The 19613-nt window shown below is 47.2% G+C and overlaps 1 protein-coding gene across 1 annotated transcript; it reads right to left on the minus strand.

The window, feature by feature from the left end:
• Nucleotides 1–245: 245 nt before the first annotated feature.
• On the minus strand, nucleotides 246–19268 carry LOC115785043 (calpain-15-like). The gene is made up of 12 exons (XM_030736484.1): nucleotides 19108–19268; nucleotides 14082–15132; nucleotides 7321–7529; nucleotides 7026–7209; nucleotides 6151–6374; nucleotides 5945–6070; nucleotides 3750–3902; nucleotides 2701–2862; nucleotides 2375–2595; nucleotides 1844–1989; nucleotides 1142–1320; nucleotides 246–880 (listed from the first exon to the last, which is right to left on the minus strand). The coding sequence occupies exons 1-12, from the start codon at nucleotides 19266–19268 to the stop codon at nucleotides 703–705; spliced, it is 2994 nt and encodes a 997-aa protein (XP_030592344.1). The 3' UTR covers nucleotides 246–702.
• Nucleotides 19269–19613: the final 345 nt, after the last annotated feature.

The following is a 19613-nucleotide window of genomic DNA, read 5'->3' on the forward strand; positions in this document are numbered from 1 at the left end:
ACTCATCATTTACCAAATGTTAACACCTAACAGCTGATGGGAGAACTGCTGCCATGTACGCTGGTTAACACATTCCCCTAACAAACTAAATGCTGCTGGTTCAATTCCAGCTGGAAACACAAATCTCCTCTGGGGTTACAGAGCCAAATCAAACAGGAGCTGCCTGTGGCACAGCAGCAGCTGACAGCAGCTGTAAAAAAGTGAAACTGAACACAACATAAACTCCTGGTTGAGTCCCGACCGCATCAGGAGGACCCGCCGTCACATCCCTGCAGGAAGAAGCAGATTTTCTCCATTTGTGTCGTCAAATCTGATCTTTGTATCACGGCGTGTAAAAACTCCAGTGTGAACACACCAAAGTGTAAATCTGTGACGCTGACTGTCGCGTGAACTCTGGTCCTTCTGCAGCTCTTAGAAAATAAACTTAATCTTAATTAGATGGAAAAAAAATCTTGTGTGTTTGGTTTAAATGGTCAAACTTCTATTTATGGAGGAAAAAGGTGTCTGACCTCTGACCTCATACTTTATTATAACTGCTAACGGTACATGCCTGTGTCAAGAGCAGCCCTGACTCTAAGAAACGTGCGCTCACTCAGTGAGTTCTGTGGACTCAGTCCAGTGTTCATGTGGAATAACCCTGTTCTCTCTCAAACCAGCAGACAGGTGAGTCCCCGTCAGGTGAGTCCGCTTCCTCCCAGTTCGTCATAGCGGACGAGGCTGATGCAGACCTGCGGTCTCGGGGCTCAGGGCCGGACTGTGCGTCGCCTTCGAGGGACTCCAGTTCCCCAGAGAAGCCTGGACAGCCTTACGGTGGGCCAGCTTGTGCGTGATGGAGAAACCGGCATTTCCCTCCAGCTGAGACAAAACCACGAGCACCTGTCTGAGAGACAAACACAGCTTTAATCACAGGTGCAGCGCTGCCAGAAAGATGCTCCGCCCCTTCAGTTTCTCAAAGGAAGGAAATAAAATATAACATGAAATTCAGCCCTGACTCTGATACGGTCAGGCCCACAGGTATTTGGATGAAGACAGTTAGTGAATGAGGCGGGGTGTGGTTTCACACCCGCAGGTCAGAGCAGGTCTAATAAAGCTGAGTGGAGGGAACAGGTTCGTGGGTGTGCAGAGGCGGGGTGCGGAGAACCTGTGCAGAGGAGGGATGCTGTCAATGGTTTTGAGGCTGCTGCGCGTCGACACCACGTTGAAGCTGTCGCTGCAGTCGCACGACACGTGCAGGTGATGTCTGGGGTGCCTGTTCTCCACCATGACGATAAGCCCCGCCCAGCCATGGGTCAGGTAGTAACAGGTCATCCCCTCCCGACCCTGACACAGAGGAAGTATTTTAGTTTAGGGTGGATGTTGTTAGATCAGGTCGGAGGGCGACTGGTTCTAATGATGTGAGTGGAAAGAGCTGCTGCAGTTCTGATGATGCTTATTCTGATTTCAGGAGTTTCAGTATGTCTGTTATCAATCCTGAACACTGAAGCGATGCCACTAAAAACACATTTCGTCTAAATTTGTTCTTTTTTTTCTAAAAATAATCTTTTTTTTCTCCATATTTTTCCTCATAAATTAGCCGGTTTCTTGCAGTTTTTTTTCTCCTAATTTTGTGACTTTTTGGATAAATTTTTCCTATGTTTTCTCATGGCTTTGCAGATTTTTACAGTCAAAAATTTGCCCTTTTTTCTTGTAAATCTGTGAAATTTTTTTATAGTAAATGTGTTTCACCCTGTTCACGTACTCACTGAGTGCAGAACACTGGATGGAAATCTAAAGACTGTAGATGCGTGGATGTGTTAGAGGAGGAGGAAGGACTGCACCTTAAAGCTGCTGAGCTGTGACCCACCTCGTGTCGCTCGCCTTTGGTTTCTGCCAGCTGGATGACGGCGTCGGCGATGGTGGTGCTGGAGGCCGTCACTTGCTCGGCCATCACCAGTCTGGAGCTGTAGACCGCCAGCACGTAACCAGGCGCCTCCGATTTGCCGCAGCTCACTGAAATGATGCGACATGCTTTTACAGTCAGTCTCAGATTTGTGAGCTTCAGGATCTCGATGATTTTTTCTAGAATTGAGCCAAAAAAGAGGCAGCCGAGCTGCTGCTGGGCGGTGCAGGGACACCAGAGATGGTGCGGTTTCCTTACGTGGAGAGTAGATGTAGGATGGAGGTGTGTGAGGCTCTGTGAGGTTAGAACTTACAGAGTAACACCTGCTGTAACACTTCAGGTAATTACATAATAAATGTTTTTACGACTGAGTCGGTTCAAATAAAATCAACCAAACCTGATAAAAGCCCCCCCACCCCAGTTAAAGAAGCCATGCAGTAAAAATCTGCTGATTCTGGGGGGGGTCAGGTGGGATGCAGTGACAGGTTTTCTTACCTGCGCCCTCGGTGACGGAGCTGTGCCAGTGGTTGAAGGCACAGCAGAGCACAGCGTATTCGCCTGGCTCCAGCATGACGTCGCAGCCCACAAACCTCCTGACCGAGCGGCGGCTGTGCGCCAGCAGGCGTCCCAGCGTGGGCGCGCCGGCGCCGTCGTACGCCACCCGAAACACCAGCACGCACAGATCCAGCAGGTGGCTCTCCGCCGTGTCCCAGCGCCTGAGGAGAAGCAGGAGGTTTGAAATTCCTGTTTATCAGATCTTTACTTCATAGCACAGGTGATACTGACAGCAGTGATGTCATAAACACAGGTGTGCGTCCTACCTGCTGCCCTGCTGGAATAAAGCCAGCTCCACGGCCGTCCTCTCCAGCACCGTGATCGACATCACCGACACGGGGACGTCGGCTCCTCGGGGGAATACGCCGGGGACTCGAACCTCCTGCCAGTCTGAGTGGATCTTACAGATATCCACGGAGTCAAAGTACCTGAAGGAGGAACACACACAGCACAGCTTTGACTGTTTCTGTTCATTACAGGTTGGAGCTTTAATGCGTTTCTTTATTCTCTACATCACCAGAGAGTCATTTATAGGACAGGAGGGTTTTATTATGCAATGCAACAGGCAGAGAAGGAGAGAGGTGAAGAAATGTACAGGCAGGGTGGAGCAGGTGGAGACGAGTGTCAGGGTGATTTGTGAGACCTGCTGCGATGGTTTGGAGACGGTGGCTCTGACACAAAGACAGGAGGACGAGCTGAAGATGCTCAGATGAGCATGGATGACTAAGCAGGATGGAGTCAGAGTCAGAGAGGCTGAGAGGGTTTGAACACGCGCAGGAGGGAGGGTGGAGACACCTCCTCTGCACAGGCAGGAGGAGAGGAAGACCTCAGAGGAGGTTCATGGATGTAGTGAAGGAGAACATACAGAGGGTTGGAGTGACAGAGGAGGATTCAGCTCAGTGATATTTATATAGCACCAAATCACAACAACAGTCGCCTCAAAGTGCCTTATACGGTAAGGTTAAGATCCTACAATAAAACAGGGAAAGGATGCTGGGGTGGGTGAGATGGAGGAGATGATGCGCTGTGGTGACCCCCCAAAGGGAGCAGCTGAAAGAAGAAGAAGCTCAACGATCACAGATTCTCAAACTAGAAGATCTTCCCTTTCAGATAATTAGGTACCATATTAGGTACAACCTTATGAAATGTTTTCAATAAGAGCCTAAACACGGATCATCCTGAGGTCCACTGCTGATCACGTTTGCTCTCAATATAAAAGACACGGCACGAAGGCGTCCTCACCTGCCTCTGTGCTCACACTGGGAATAAAAACATGGAATTTTAGAGATCACAAAGGTGCTGCTGTCACTTCTACCTGATGAAATCCCAGAAGTCCATCCAGAACAGGCCGTCCTCGGCTCTCTGGGCACACAGCTCCCTCTTCAGGTGCGGAGGCCAGTCCGGCCAGTCGTCCGCCCAGGCTCCGGTCCAGGAGAAGCGACCCCACGGGTTCCTCAGCTGCAGTAATCTGACACAGAGGAGGGGAGGGGGGATTAACAGGTTAGTGAGTTATCAGTCTCACATGGGTGGGTCAACATCGCCATGGTTACCAATGCTGAACACATCAGCTGGTCCGGAGCAGATTATACTTTATAACTTCTGATTCTTGTTCTTGTCGTCACGCTGCAGATGAAGTTGCATCACCATCTGTTCCCACACACGCTCAGCAGCACTTCTGAATGTTCCCCAGAGTCAAACACAGGGAAGAAAATCCTGAAGAATCTCAGATTTGTGGCTCAAACGTGGGTATGAGGTTAAGGAGTAGCTGGAACGGTGCATCACTACATGGTAATCTTCATCAGTCTGAGTGTACAGGGTTACTGTTTGCATGCAGAGAAGCCTGAGAGGAGAAGGTGGTGTTCAGGTCGGTGACGGTGGGGGTCCTGAGGGGGGATCTGAGAGCTGCTCCTTCACACTCTCAGTTTCTCCTGATTCCACCTCCAGCAGCGGTTTAGGAGAAACCATCTAAGAATGCAGCCCAGCGTTCACATGCTGACACCCTCCATCCATCACCTTCTCCTTCCCTCCAGTATTTTCCTTGCAGATCTGCTTCCTCCTCCTCCTCCTGCCGCTCCGCCTCCCTGCAGCTCCGCCTCCCTGCAGCTCGCAGCGGTCGGAAATGTTCTGCATGTGTGTGAATTATGAAGCAGTTAATGGAGTGACAGTGAGAGGAACATTTGTTCCCTTAATTCGTCCTTAAGGCAGCGCTCCTCTGCAGACTCGCTGCACTCATACTGAGGGAGCTTTGATGGATGATTAAAGCACCGCCTCAGGGCAGCCCCCCCCACCCAGAGGAAAGTCACTCAGATTGATGGAGACACACAGATGACTGCAGTCATCGAGCTGTTTGTGTGTTTTCATGTCTGTTTGCAGCTCTTTGGGATTTAATGCCGTCTCTGTTCAGCTCATTGTGTGTTTTATATCCTTCATTTCTCTCCGCCCGTCAGCTGGTCCAGTCTCTGTTTGTTTTCTGTCTCTGTCTCCACTGTCTGTCCCTTTGAAGCTGTTTGGTTGAGGGCAGCAATGTTAACTTCAATCAGAGGCTCAGGTAGCCCCCCCCCACTCCCACACAGCCACGGTGATGTCACCTGTTCTGCCTGAACGTCGGTGTTTTGGACACTAAAATGACCGCGTTTAGACGAGAGGGTGGAGTAACTGAGTAGCTGCGTTTCTTTATATTGTAAATGTTTATTTATGGAAAGAAGAACAAAAATCAGGCACCAGGTTGCAGCTCAGTGTGTAGGTCAGTCTGTCTTTGCTTCTTAATGGGAGCAAATATACTTCTTCTACATATTAGTGATAATGTGTTTCCCTTCATAAACTCTACGGGTGCATCACAGACACACACACACACACACACACAGATGCCTCCACTCACAAAACTGGAGCTCCGCCTTCTTGGACAGTCTGTTGGTCCAACAGCACCAACTCGGTCCAGAGGTCCAGTTCAGGGACTCCAGTTAGCTGAGGTGAAGCCTAGCAGACAGCTAGCAGCTACAGCTGCCTGCTTCACCATCCATCTGTCAGCCAAAGAGGCCACGCCCCTAATAATGCAGACTTCATTTAAACAGGTGTGTTATAGAACCCCCCCATACAGCTGTTACGGAGGGGGAAATTATCCACAGAGACCAAAGCAGTTTCTGTATCAGCTGTAAACATGTTTATTTCTGCTGGAAGGTTTAACATGGGAGTCTATGGGGACTGGCTCACTGTGGCGCCTCTGCTGGACAGCAGATGAACTGCAGGTTTCTGAGCTTAAGTGTTGGCTCTCAGGGTCTTCTGACCTTTGGGCCTGATACGCCCCTCAGTGATTCAGACCATGCAATAAGTCTGTGTACAGTTAAAAACCCCTGATGGTCAATTTTTGGTCATTTTTATTGCGGCTCCACCTGAAACTAACCAACAGTAGTGGTAACGAGAATCATGAGAATCATGAGAATTGCGTCTGATTTTCTCCCTTGTAGAAAAGAATCAGTCGACCCTGAACCCACAAAAACGTTAAGTCCTCACCTGTGTCCGTCTACATCCCGCACATCGAGGACGGAGTACGCATGTCGTGGACGTAAACCCAGAGACTCGTACTCCGTGTCGTCCACCTTCATGTTCCCCCCTCCACAGGACGCCCCCATCAGGAATCTAACAGCAGCACAAACAGAGGCAGGGTTAATGTGAGCCTAAAGAAGCATCTTCCTCCTCTCAGACTGCTTCAGCCTCACCCAGCCTCTTTGGAGCTCAGCATTTTGGCCCAGATCAGGTCCGTATCAATGGGTTCCTCTTTGGGGTTGGTGGCGCTGAGCTGGAGGGCCAGCGACTCGCAGGGGGCCCCGGTGAGTGTGGAGAGGCCCTCGATAGCGCGGCCGGCTTGCAAAGCAAAGTAGGAACCGTGAAGCTTGGCCAGAGCTTTTTCTATCAGAGCCACCCAGAGCTGCTTCCTCTGGGCCTGGAGAGAGCAGGAAGAGGGCAGGAAGAGGTTAAATGATGCATCATTGTGGCTTAAAGATCAGATGTACTGATGAGAGGAGGAACACCTGTGCAAGTGCATTTATGTTTCATCTAAAGCCCAATTAATGTGATTGAGCTTTAGATGAGCCTCGTTATGTTCATAAATAAAGAGAAACTCATCCACAGATCAAACCTTTTACTAAACTACTGTCTGTAAGTACGAAGCCATCCACACTGATCCCACTGGAGGACACACCCACTGCTAAAACACTGCCCTCTGCTGGTGAAGTGAAATGCTGCAGTGTGTAATTACAAAAAGTACCTTTAAACAGAATGACATCTAATATAATCTGGAAGGAGTGATAAGGTAATCTCATCTGTTAATAATAACTCACAGGAAACATCTCAACATTAATTCTTCATTTAAAAAAGGTGGTGTCAAACATAGAGGTTAGGGGCCAGAACTGGCCCACCAGAAGATGTAATTGAGACCACTGGATGGCGCTGCAGAGTGCAAAGGAAGGAGGGAATACATTTGAATACCTTTATTTTTTCCTTCAGCTTGTATCAGTAATAAGAATCCAAACTGTAAATTAACAGAATAAAAATCATTCCTGAAATGATCCAAGCAGCAGATGAATGTTTTCACCTGAGAGAAGAGGAGGTGGCCGTTCTCGTCACACGGCAGCATGTCGTCCACCAGCACCGTCGTCCATGAGCCGTCTTTGCACAGACGCACCTGATAGGCTCCCTCTGCGCACAGCGAGCGGGTCACCATCACCTTCTCCACCAGCTCGGGCCGCTCAGCCAGAACAGCCAAGGCACTCAGGAACCTGCTTGCCGAAGACACGTTTTTAACAGCGCTTTCCTTTAACACTAAACCATCGTTCAGATATAAGCTGTTAGAATAATAAATCTTTAGTTAACATGCTGATTCAGCTCACCAGCAGTTACCCAGAAGTCCTTGCAGGATGTCGGACGGGCGTGGCGTGCGGAAAACTGTCCACTTCAAGCCGCGGTCTCTGAAGTTAGCGCAGCTGATTTCCTGCGGACGAAGCCACTTCTTGACTCGATGCTGGACGCTATCGTCCAACGGGAAGCCCAGGGACTTTGGACCAGGAGGAAAACTGTCATCCACAAATGTCACCATGTTCTGGGAGAGGAACGAGATGAGACACTCACCAAGAGTTTTATTAGGATCAATAAAATCAATAAAATGAAGCCACAAGATAATAGATAATACTCTTCATCTGCCATTCATTTCTTCTCACTAATGTTGGAGGGTCAGCACTCATGGTTCATCCTGAGCTGAAAGAGTGAAATAAATTCTAAATTCGTCCTGAGTTTTACCTCGCGGGCTGCTCGATGCTGTAGGTGGAGGTTATAAAAGCTATGAGTGAGACTCGGGGATGTGTATAGTTTTTTTGCTATTTTATTTTATTCTATTGAATTTTAGTTTTTAGTTTAGTTATTTGTTCTTACTCATCCTTTTCATTTTTTCTCTGTATTGAGCTGCTGTAATGCACAAATTTCCCCATCGTGGGATTATTAAAGTTTTATCTTATCTTATCTTATCTTATGTTCATCCACCTCCTCAGCTCACTGAAGCTCACCGTGAAGCATCATCAGCATAAACTCTTGTTTCTGACTGGAGGGACTTAAATTTGACATTCTTTTTTTTTTGGGGGGGGGCCTGAGAGAAAAAAAAACCTGACAGCTACCCCAGCCATGCAGCATGAACAGGCAGGAAACTGGAAAAACAAACAAACAAACAAAAAAAAACATTTATGCTATCTGCTACAGGCTGTGGTATCTGTTGGTTGATAGTGTTTTAATACATCATTGACCCTCTTTTTTTTTTTTTTTTTTTTTTTTTTTTTTTGAGTGTGTGTATGTGTCTGTGTGTGTGTGTGTGTGTGTATGTGTGTATGTGTGTGCTCATGCTTGCATGTCCCTGTGCGCATACGCACCCATGGTCATGCTATGTGCACCCTTCCAAATTTAACGTAGTGATCCCAACTCATAATATTTTTTATTTTTTTTAATTTTCTTCCCCTTTACAAAAAATAAAGAAAGAAAGAAAGAATATAATAAACAACAGTGAAAGCACCTCAGTGACAACCTGCATCCAGACCCCTAAACAAGGACAAAGAGTATCAGAAACCAAATCAGTCAGTGTGGTGAGTCCAAACATCACAGCACAGGATGGCAACAAGAACCCAAGTGTCAGCAACCTGCATTAAAGGCCAAGAAGCAGTGGAAACCCCCGTGCCAGGGCAGAAACATGCAGGAATGTCTACATCAAGGTCTGAGGGTCTCTACTAAGTCAACAGAGGTCGAGAGCACAACTCGGTCCCACCCAGGTGGCACAGGCACCCAGAAAAGGAGCCCAAAGCACCACACGAGCCGAGGGGCAGTGAACAGACTCTACGCTGTCACCATGACGCCCCCACCGCGACCAGCCACCCCTCCAGAGAGACCCGGACAGGTCCATCAGGCCAACATCTACCCCGGGGAATCCCAGAAGACCGGACCCCACCAGCACTGGGGAGGAGAGAGACAGCAGGGGAAAGGAAGAAGAGATGCAGGGGGCCGCAAGTACTGCTCCAAACCCTCCAAGACTCTCCCCCGAATCCTACTCAGCCCACCTGCCACTCAACCCCTACCATAGTGTTATTCAAAGGAATGGTATGGGTGACTATTAAATTAAATAATTATATTTTTTATATATATTTTAGTTTTTTTTTTATTTAATTATTTATTTTTTTTTTTGTCATGTATAATATATTAAGTCTGTGTATTTATGATTCAAATTTGTTCCCCAATTTCCCGACTGAGGAACATGTATAATTTGTCATAGCTTATACAATTTCCAGTTGCCTGATTGGAATTTATTTATTTTTAAGTGTGAGTCCCACCTACCCGTGTAAAGTGAGTGTGAGATGCATTAAAATGGAAGGCAGGTGGGGTACGGGAGAGTGAGGCGGGTGAGGGCCCATCCACATTCCTGTAGATGGCCCGACTCGCTATGTGGCCTCCCATTAGCAATCCAGCCTGCTCCCAACACCTGTAGTGAGATATATAGTGCTCTACATAAATACAATTATTATGAATCTTATGTGTGTGTGTGTGTGTGTGTGTGTGCTAAGCTAGTGCTGTGCATTAAAAGAAGAGTGACAAGTGAAGCCAATCCGACCCGGGGGGAGAACAGAGGGGAAGGGCCCCCATCCATTTCCAACCCGACCTCCCACAATCCCACCCCCCATACCCGGCACCAGGGGAAGGCCCAGAGGAACTGCCCAAGGTTCCCCAGAGATGTAGAAATCACAGTGAGGGGACAGGGCCGAGAGCATGAAGGGTTTTAAGGACTGATCAAGGGCGAGAAGGAAGCCAGAGACCGCCGGGAGGCGGAGCAACCAAGAAGAGGGAAATGGGGCCATGGGAAGGAGTCACACCTTCAACTGTAAGTGGCCAGGCCTCACGCAAAGACACCACAGACAACCCCCTCAACCCTCTCCCAATCCCAGGAAAGGTCTCCCCATCCATTTTTAATCAGTGTTTCCGGGTTATCTGGTGTATTTTCGGGGATTCCTGAGAAGACCAAACTGTCCCGCATACTTCTGGTTTGTATGTCGAGGACCGTTTCTTTCAAGGATTTGTTTTCTATTTTTAGGGTTTCCATTTGCGCCGTTATTGTTGATATGGAAGATCGGAGCTCCGTGTTGTCCTTCTGGAGATCAACTATTTGCTGGTGCGTGAACTCTACGCTAGATTTTAAATCTTTGATCTCCTGATGAAGCATAGCAAGAATATCTAATTTCTTATTAATGGACTCTAAAACACTTCCCTGTATGTCGGTTGTGATTAAGTCCTCAGTGGTTTACTATGGTTTGTATGCAGTAACCATGGTTTTACCATGGTACCTCATGGTGATTACAAGTACTATGGTCCTACCCATAGTATTACTCTGGTTTATTAGTAGCACTTCATGGTAGCTGTGGTATAACTATGGTTTACATATAGCAACTATGGGACTACCATGGTTTTTAAAAAAAGACTACCGTATCCATGTTATTACCATGCTTTCATCCAACACAGTAAATGCTACCATAGTTTCTGTATTCAACCTACTATGGAATGATGATGGTTTGCTACAGAGGTGCTGGTTTGGTGGGGAAAAGAACCCAGATAGCAAAGCATTTCAGGGAGGACCCGCCTTAAAGTCAGTTTCTTAGTTTGGCTCTCCGGACAGTACCCGCCCGCTCACAGACAGCGGCTCGCCAAACAACGCTCCGCTCCCGGCCCATGGCGGAGCCCCTTCAGCAAACGAGCCATTTTTTGTTTGTTTTTTTTCAAAAGTTACCGGCTGGTATTACTTAAGACCAATACAAAAAAAGGATCTTTAGAAATGTTGACCAACTGAAAAGTATGAACATGAAAAGTATGAACATGACAAGTATGAGCATGTACAGCACTCAGTACTTAGTTGGGGCTCCTTTTGCCTGGATTACTGCAGCAGTGCGGCGTGGCATGGAGTCCATCAGTCTGTGGCACTGCTCAGGTGTTATGAGAGCCCAGGTTGCTCTGATAGTGGCCTTCAGCTCTTCTGAATTGTTGGGTCTGGTGTATCACATCTTCCTCTTCACAATAGGCCATAGATTTTCTATGGGGTTAAAGATCAGGTGAGTTTGCTGGCCAATTAAGAACAGGGATACCATGGTCCTTAAAGCAGGTACTGGTAGCTTTGGCACTGTGTGCAGGTGCCAAGTCCTGTTGGAAAATGAAATCTGCATCTCCATAAAGTTGGTCAGCAGCAGGAAGCATGAAGTGCTCTAAAACTTCCTGGTAGATGGCTGTGTTGACCTTTGACCTCAGAAAACACAGTGGACCAACAGCAGCAGATGACACGGCACCCCAAACCATCACTGACTGTGGAAACTTTACACTGGACCTCAGCCAGCGTGGATTCTGTGCCTCTCCTCTCTTCATCCAGACTCTGGGACCTTGATTTCCAAAGGAAATGCAACATTGACTTTGATCAGAGGACATAACTTTGGAGCACTCAGCAGCAGTCCAGTCCTTTCTGTCTTTAGTCCAGGCGAGACGCTTCTGACGCCGTCTCTGTTCAAGAGCGGCTCGATACGAGGACTGTGACAGCTGAAACCATGTCTGCATACGTCTGTGCTGGTGGTTCTTGAAGCACTGACTCCAGCTGCAGTCCACTCTTTGGGAATCTCCCCCACATTTTTGAATGGCTTTTGTTCCACAATCCTCTCCAGGGTGCAGTTATCGCTGTTGTTGGACACTTTTTTCTACCACATCTTTTCCTTCCCTTCACCTCTATATTAATGTGCTTGGACACAGAGCTCTGTGAACAGCCAGCCTCTTTAGCAATGACCTCTGTGTCTCGCCCTCCTTGTGCAAGGTGTCAAAGGTCGTCTTTTGGACCACTGTCACTCAGCAGTCTTCCCTGTGATTGTGTAGCCTACAGAACTAGACTGAGAGACCATTTAAAGGCCTTTGCAGGTGTTTGGAGTTAATTAGCTGATTAGAGTGTGGCCCCAGGTGTCTTCAATACTGAACCTTTTCACAATATTCTAATTTTCTGAGATACTGAATTTGGGGTTTTCATTAGTTTTAATCATCAAAATTAAAAGAAACAAACATGTGAAATATATCAGTCTGTGTGTAATGAATGAATATAATATACAAGTTTCACTTTTTGAAAGGAATTACATCAACTTGTTCATGATATTCTAATTTTATGACCAGCACCTGTATGTGTTTAGAATGTCTTTTAAAGTTTGTAAACACTTGGGATTATTTGTCACATTACTTTGCAGATTACACTCTGCAGAAATTTCCCAACACCGACATTAAACTGCTGAGGGGAGCTGCCAGGAACAAGCTTAATAATGAAAGCAAGAATTTCGAAAATATGAGGTAAGTTTAAGTGTATTTAACATTTCTTTCAACACACACACACATTCACTTTGCATGCATTATTGTTGTTGTTGGGTTTTCTTTTTTTTGCAATTAATAGTGAATATTTGTCACTCTTCCTGTTCCTCTTTCTTACACACAGAGTTGGAGCTGGACCTGCCATCCCAGGAAATGAAGACTGAATTACATTCATTAATAAAAATATAAATTATATAAAGATTTAATGATTCTCTTGTTTTTGATTACTCTTGTGCTGCTTTGATAGCTAGATGGAAGTATGAAGTAGGGTTTTTAATTACATTTGCTATTGCATTAGAATTAGCCTATTCATTGTTTGATGTATGGATTATTGCACTATAGTTTTGTGAAACAGATTAATGGAGCTATAGATTTAATTAAGAAAACCATAGTTTATAAAAACCATGGTAAAGTCATGGTTTGGAAAAACCATGGCAAAAATCATAGTAAAATAAAAACCATGGTAAGAACCATGGTTTATTACTATAGTTTTATCATGGTTTTACTATAGTTAAACCATGATAAAAACCATAGTAATAAACCATGGTTCCCATGGCACCCAAAAAACCATGACAACTATGAAAAACCAGAAACCGTGGCTTTACTATGGATATTTAACCATGGTTAATTATCGGTTGAGGAATCAGTCTTCCTCTTCTTGCTAGCCTTCTTATGGGCTCGACACACGGGGAGCGACAAACGACAGCGACGAATGGGTCGCATCGCCACTGGGGTGAAACTGAACACACGGGACGCGATAGCGACGGCAGCTTTGCGAATCGCGCTCTTACGTCGCTCGTCTCCAAGAAATGTGATTGGTTATGAAACTGGAGGGATTTAGACATTTTCAAAGCAGTCCGTGTCAGACACGGCAATAAAGATGAGGAGTCTGAAGATTTTATTGGAACTGACAGAAATCTTGCTGTTAAGTCTCCTCTACAAAAGAAAAAGACAACCTCGCGTTCATCCTATATTAGCACAAAAGTCCTCTCTATCCGTCTGTTTAACGTTAGTCTTGCACCAACACGTTCTTATATGGCTGCCTTTTATGTTTAACTCGATAATCACTGCGTGAAGTGTCATATAATATAGGAAAGTCAAACACAGCTAAAACGATGCTTTCCTTCCTGCTGAAAGTGGTTGCAGACTGCAGTGTGTAGCATACTCTTCGCTCATTGGTCAGTCAATGAAACTCTTGCTGATTGGTTTAGTGCCACGCGACAGCGACAAAAGTAGAACATTTTCCAACTTTGTTGTGTCGCGTCGCCTGGTCGCGTGTGCACGTCTACGTGTACGAGCTCGAAATTTCACATGCACGAATGTCGCCGGTCGCTTAGCTGGAGGAGGGCAAGCGATTGTCGCCTCATCGCACAAGCTCCATAGGAAATGAATGGAGAGCGAGCGACGTCGCTCCCCGTGTGTCGAGCCCCTTAGTCGGGTTGTCCGGGTGTTTGTCGGAATCCTCCGTGACGCACTGGTCGTAATATAAATCAATGAAATCCTCGAGTTCCTCCACTCTGTATAATATTGTCAAACGTAGTCATCGTCACCGTTTATTTGTTTGAGTTAAATATAGAAAATTAACTAGCCTAGTTGAGGGTCTGATCTAGTAGCCACCGCCGCAATTTTGACTGACAAATCTCACGCTGGTAGTCTCGCGATCTCACAGCATCTCGGTCCTCACAGCCCAAATTTGACATTTAAAGGTTAGACTCGGAGAGGTGAGTCTGTGCTTTACACGAACCTCTCTGCAGAAGCTCACGATGTTCTCCCACAGCTCTTTGGCCTCTCCTTCGTCGCTCTGTCGCAGCGCCTCCACCAGCCGGCTCTCCTTCCGCTGCGGGAACAGCGCTGCTTTCAGCTGCTGAGGGGTGTGGCAGGCCTGGCAGTGTTTGGCTTCCACCTGGTTGATGAGCGTGCACGCCGGACACGCCCACTCCTCTGTCCTGGAGACGGCGAGCGGAAACGACGCAGAGGCGTCTGACGCGGGCGACAGCGGGGACATCTCCTCACTGAGGATGCTGAGCCTCCTGCCGGCCAGCAGCTCCGGCTGGGTGGAGGGATGTAACACAGCGAGTGTGGAAGGAGAAGGTGTGTTAAGAGTCTGGCTGAAGCCACCTGCAGGGGGCACCTCTCTGCGGCTGCAGGGGACTGGATTATTGTGGCCAGCAGGGGACGCCGTCAGCACTAAGGAGTTGGTGTTTGGATGTGAAGCTTCTACAGGTAAACATTCTCCTCCGGTGGATATGGACAGCGAGAGCGCCGCCGCTGCAGGTTCTGGCCGCCGTGCTCCGGGTTCCTCACAGGCGTCGGGCATGAGGAGGGCCTCGGCCGGGATCTGAGGGAGAGACAGTTTGCGGGGCCCGCCGCAGGCAGAGCAGGACATGGAGGTGGGCGTGTTCTGGAGCGTACACCTCGAACACTCCCACACCAGGCTGCTTCTGTCCGCATCTCCAGGCTGCTTCCTGCTCTGCTGCCTGCACTGCTCCATCCAGGACGTCCTCAGGGGGCCCGAGCAGCTGCTGGAGCGCTGAGGCCGGGGCTGGGGCTCCGAGGAGTCCCTGGCATAGCCGCAGAGAGAGCAGGCCTGGCTGTCGGTGGAGTTCGCCAGCGTGCAGCGGGGGCACGACCAACCGGCGTCCTCTCTGCCAGTCCCGGGCCACATCCATTGGGCGTCGGGTCTCTTCCGAGGGGCTTCGCAGATGGAGCAGCGGGGGGCAGCGGCTGCATTGAGGAAAGTGCAGCAGCCACATGCCCACTGGCTTCTCTGCATGGGCATCGAGCCAGAGGAGAAGCTACAGAGAAAAAAAAGATTTCAGTCACACCTGATGGAAGGAGAACATAGTAATATTAGAGCCTGACGGATGTACAATATTTGAGACCGATATCGACATTTGTTGATTTAAAAATCCGATATCGACCGATACAGCATCAATGGATTTCCCTCATATGTACGAGTCCTTAATAATATAATACGACAATACAGTTCAAAAATAACCCCATTTGGTTTTTATTGCGTGCAGGGTGCAGGAAAGTTGCAGGGCGCCCTCTGGTGGACAAATTATGCACATCCACACTCAACATGGTGGAAGGGTGTTTCTACTGTTTCTGCTTTACTTTTTAAATTTTGACTTATTGACCGTTTTAAATGCCAATATTTTTTAAAATGAACACTTAAATGAACAGCACGTTTAATTAACCACTCCTGACCCACCATATAAGATAAATCAGGATTATTTTGAACTGTGACTCATGCAAAGCTGCTCAAGAGACCAAGAATAAAAACAATGGAGCCTGAAATGAGCAGAATGGATCACCACTGTTATCCATTTTCTTTAATGAGATAAGAATAATGTGTGGAAAGATTAATTATTGAGGGTATTTTTCTTTGATTCTGGTGAATATCTGCTAAAAGCAAATGTACCTTCAGCCGGTTTGACTGTGAAATCCCATGAGAGGAAAAAAACCTGAAATATGAGAATAAATCCAAATATAAATGTGAGCGTGAATAACAGTTTTCCTTTAATGTGCTGTGACTGGAGGGGAAACATTAAAATGCACGAATATGCAAATGACACAAGAAGCTGCAGCAGAGAAACAGCAAAGCTGCTCCTCCACTTTCGCCTCGCTGACACCGTTCAGTCTCTTTGTGAAGAAAGAATAAAAACATAGTTATAATCTCAGATTCACGCCTGCCACCCCGACTGCACAGCAGACCCAGATTATCTGCTGGCGTCCGGGGAGGCTGTGGGACCGCAGGAGGCGGCGGTGCATCTGTGCTCAGGCTGTCCCATATTTTCCAGCTGCTCTTTTCTAAGCAGTTTGGCATGAAGCCTGAAACGTCCAGCACAGCTGACCCGGAGGATTTACTGTAGAACAAGCTGAGCCAGGTGACGGCTGCTCCTCAGGACAGAACACGGTTTAAATCAAAACCTCTCTGCTGCATGTGAAACAAGCTGCAGCTCAGACACTCCAGTCTGTGTGATACAGAAACAGCTCTTTGGGTTATATGGATGTAAATATGAGAACCTTGTAAGGTGTTGCTGTTGTTCTTTCATCCATAAAAACATCCATTTCCTCTCCTTTTACAGCATTCATTGAATTGAATGATACTTTATTGATCCCAATATTGGGAAACTAAAGAGCGTTTATAGGAACTCTATAAAAGATCTAAACTCCCCTGAGCATTCATCGTCCTGTATTTCCACACAGATAAATTCTGTATGCTGAGACATTCAACTCAATTTAAACCAAAGCAGATGGAAATAGTCCCAAAACAGCTGCTGCACAAAGTGATGGACGGATCCAATTTCCTGGAAACCTTTCTCATTATCTCCGACGGGACGAAGGCCAATTAGCTGCGAATTACAGCGGCTGAAAACTGAAGTCTGCTGTGGCAGTAACTGTTCATACTGCTGTTTCTGAGCATTTTCAGATCAAACTGTTGGTAAACCCCAACCACGAGCTGCAGTTCCTCTGATGTCCACTTGAGGCTCCAAAAGTGAGTCAGTTTTCAATGAAGATTCGCAGACATGTGACCACTGAGCACGGGATGGGATGCTAACTTCTGGCCGTGAACCAATCATGGTTCCAAGGTAGGATAAAGTGAACTAATTGTTTCACCCAGAAACATCCAGGAACCACAGCCAACCAGTCGGGGAGTACGCATGTTTCCCTAGCAACTGATGCTTCTATCACATCCAATATGGCGGACGAATCTGAGCACGATGCCCATGAGAAACCTCACAGACTCCCAGGTTAAACCTTTCCAGCAGAAATAAACATGTTTACAGCCTGATACAGAAACTGCTTTGGTCTCTGCAGATAATTTAAAGTTTGCGTTATAAGGGGCGTGGCCTCTTTGACTGACAGGGGGATGGTGACACAGGCGGCTGCAGCTACTAGCTGTCTGCTCGGCTTCGCCCTGAACTGGACCTCTGGACCATGTTTGTGCGGTTGGAGCCTTTTTAATGCAATTATCTGACCAATCATACGGCTGCTGTGGCTTCATTGGACTAACAGACTGTCCAAGAAGGCGGAGCTCCAGTTCTGGTGAAATTCTGGGATTTTATTTGGATGCTGCAGATTAGCAGCTATCTTTGTGTGTGATGCACTTCCTGTTGGAAGTGCTGGTGAAGCTGGAACAAACTACAGAATCACTTTAGTTTTGTTTGAGCATCAGATTTTAAACCCAGACATTCAGTTTCTGGTCTTCAGTTTCATTTGATTTCATTTTTGCTTCTATTACTGACTTTATTTTAGGCGTCTTATCGTCTGCTGTTGGTCTCAAATGATTTCATGTAATTTCACAGAGACAAAAAGAGAGAATTTCCTGCCTCGGAGCTCAAAGGAAGTGATTCCTCAGCAAATCCTGGAGCGTCTTTTGTTCGTCTCTGTGTTTCCAGATGTCAGGGCCGGCCTGTTTTCCCTTCTCCGCATCTATAAAAGGCATTTTGATCTCTGTGCATCAGACGGAGAGCGGGATGGCCCGCTGAGCTGAATTCCCAGCGGAGAGCTTGAGTGTGCTTCTTCAGACCACTTTGACCATCGGGGACTTCCCCCATCAGCGTCCCATTTCCTGTCAGCGAGTAACTCGACTCCCGGCGAGGCTCCCGAGGATGACTCACAGGGAGCTGAATATGCGCGCTTTATTCGACAGAGACGCAGGAATAATTAGTAAGGAAGGCTGTGGTTTGATTCATATCGAACGATTCATGAAATATTCACGGTGACGAATAAACGACAGAATGTAAGTTCAGCTCTCGCTGGAGTCGCTCGTCACATTAACAGAAGCAGCTCGGAGGCTTCTGCTGCTCTGGGATCAGCTCCTCTGGGCCACGGCGGCAGGAAGAGCTGCAGATCGTTTGAAGCTGTTTTCTCTCCTTTGTTCTCGTGTTCACTGCATGAAGCGCTCTAAGAGCACCTGGATAACACAGCAGGGGCACCAGCAGCTCAATGAACTGCAGTGGTTACAATAATCATTTCTACCCACATTCAGTTTTCACAGATCCAGCAATGCATCAATGACGTGTCTGAACTGAAATAAAATTACACTCGTGTCTTTTATTTTTTCTGCGTGCTGATTGGTCGGTTAAGGATTAAGGATGGCGCTTGTTTCCAAACCACAACTCCGAGCACACTGAGTCGTATTTAAAACATGAACCACACCTTTAACACATCTACATCTAAATTCTGTCTAATTAGTTGTGAGGTGAGCGTCACGTCTCTGCCTCAGCATCCTCAGGAGGATAACAGTGGGGGGGTTCTTCCTTACTTTTCTCTCAATCGAGAATATTGTTTATTTTATTTTGCTCTAATCAATAAAAAGATAAAATTATTCTTGGACGCAAACTAGTCAAACAAGGACGTCCAGCAGACCGTTAAACCTTTCATCTCAAACTACCCCCCCCCCCCCCCCCCCGAGTAAAGATGAGGCTGAACCCACTCTCAGACTCTGGGGTTGCAGTTTTCTGCAGGCGTCTCTGTGGAGCTGCTGATTATCTGCAGCTCTCATTCCCAACCAGCAAACCTGCTGTAAAAGCTCAGAGATCATCAGCACAGACGTGATGGAGCTGCTGATATTAGACTGCAGATATTACAAACTGAAAAACAGCGACAGGCAGTGAGGTTTGTGTTTGATGGAACTTTCTGGGTTTTTTTTAGCCGTTTCTTAGCTCTGCAGTTCAGTCTGAGACTATAAAGCAAATCCCAGCAGCCTTTTTTTCCGTATGCTTCCCTTATAACTCGCTTTAAAGCCGTTTGTGTCTCACCTGCGCTCTCTGTGCCTGCCCGGTCTGGGGAGCTGCCGAGGGAGGAATGTGCTTTGGCTGCTCCTCAGGCATCCCATGATGGGGGAGGGGGGCAGAGCTGCACCCCGGGGCGCAGCGTCGCCCTCCGCCTCATCGACGAGGGAGGAGGAGGAGCTTCCCATGATGCTGCTGGCTCAGGTGTTAGAGCCCTGATGAAAGAGAGGGGGGTGGGAGGGGGCATGAGCATCTACAGAGGAAAAGCTCATCACACACACACACACACACAGATACAGTTTAATGGTAATAAAATAATAATGGCTCACACCAGTGCTGGTTACTGGTTTCACTGGTTTTACCTGCTGACGTCACTTCTGATTCTGTGCGTTTCTTTTGCTTTTAGCTGAAATTTGTCGTTTTTACTCCATGTTTTTATTGCTGTGCTTTAAAGCTGCTTTGCATGATTCACAGCGCAGACTAATCCTTCTTTACCTGACCCCGGGGGTCACGGACATTTAAACTGATTTCAG

This window comes from Archocentrus centrarchus, chromosome 8, assembly GCF_007364275.1.
Source record: "Archocentrus centrarchus isolate MPI-CPG fArcCen1 chromosome 8, fArcCen1, whole genome shotgun sequence".
Classification (NCBI taxonomy): Eukaryota; Metazoa; Chordata; class Actinopteri; order Cichliformes; family Cichlidae; genus Archocentrus; species Archocentrus centrarchus.

What these genes read in the sequence shown, in the direction of transcription:
- LOC115785043 (XM_030736484.1), bottom strand. Translation starts at nt 19,268, where the DNA reads ATGGGAAGCTCCTCCTCCTCCCTCGTCGATGAGGCGGAGGGCGACGCT. An exon ending in TCGTGAGCTTCTGCAGAGAG is followed by an intron (nt 7,530 to 14,081) that starts GTTCGTGTAAAG and finishes TTCCTCTCCCAG; the next exon opens with AACATGGTGACATTTGTGGA. An exon ending in CGGGATGTAGACGGACACAG is followed by an intron (nt 3,903 to 5,944) that starts GTGAGGACTTAA and finishes CCTCTGTGTCAG; the next exon opens with ATTACTGCAGCTGAGGAACC.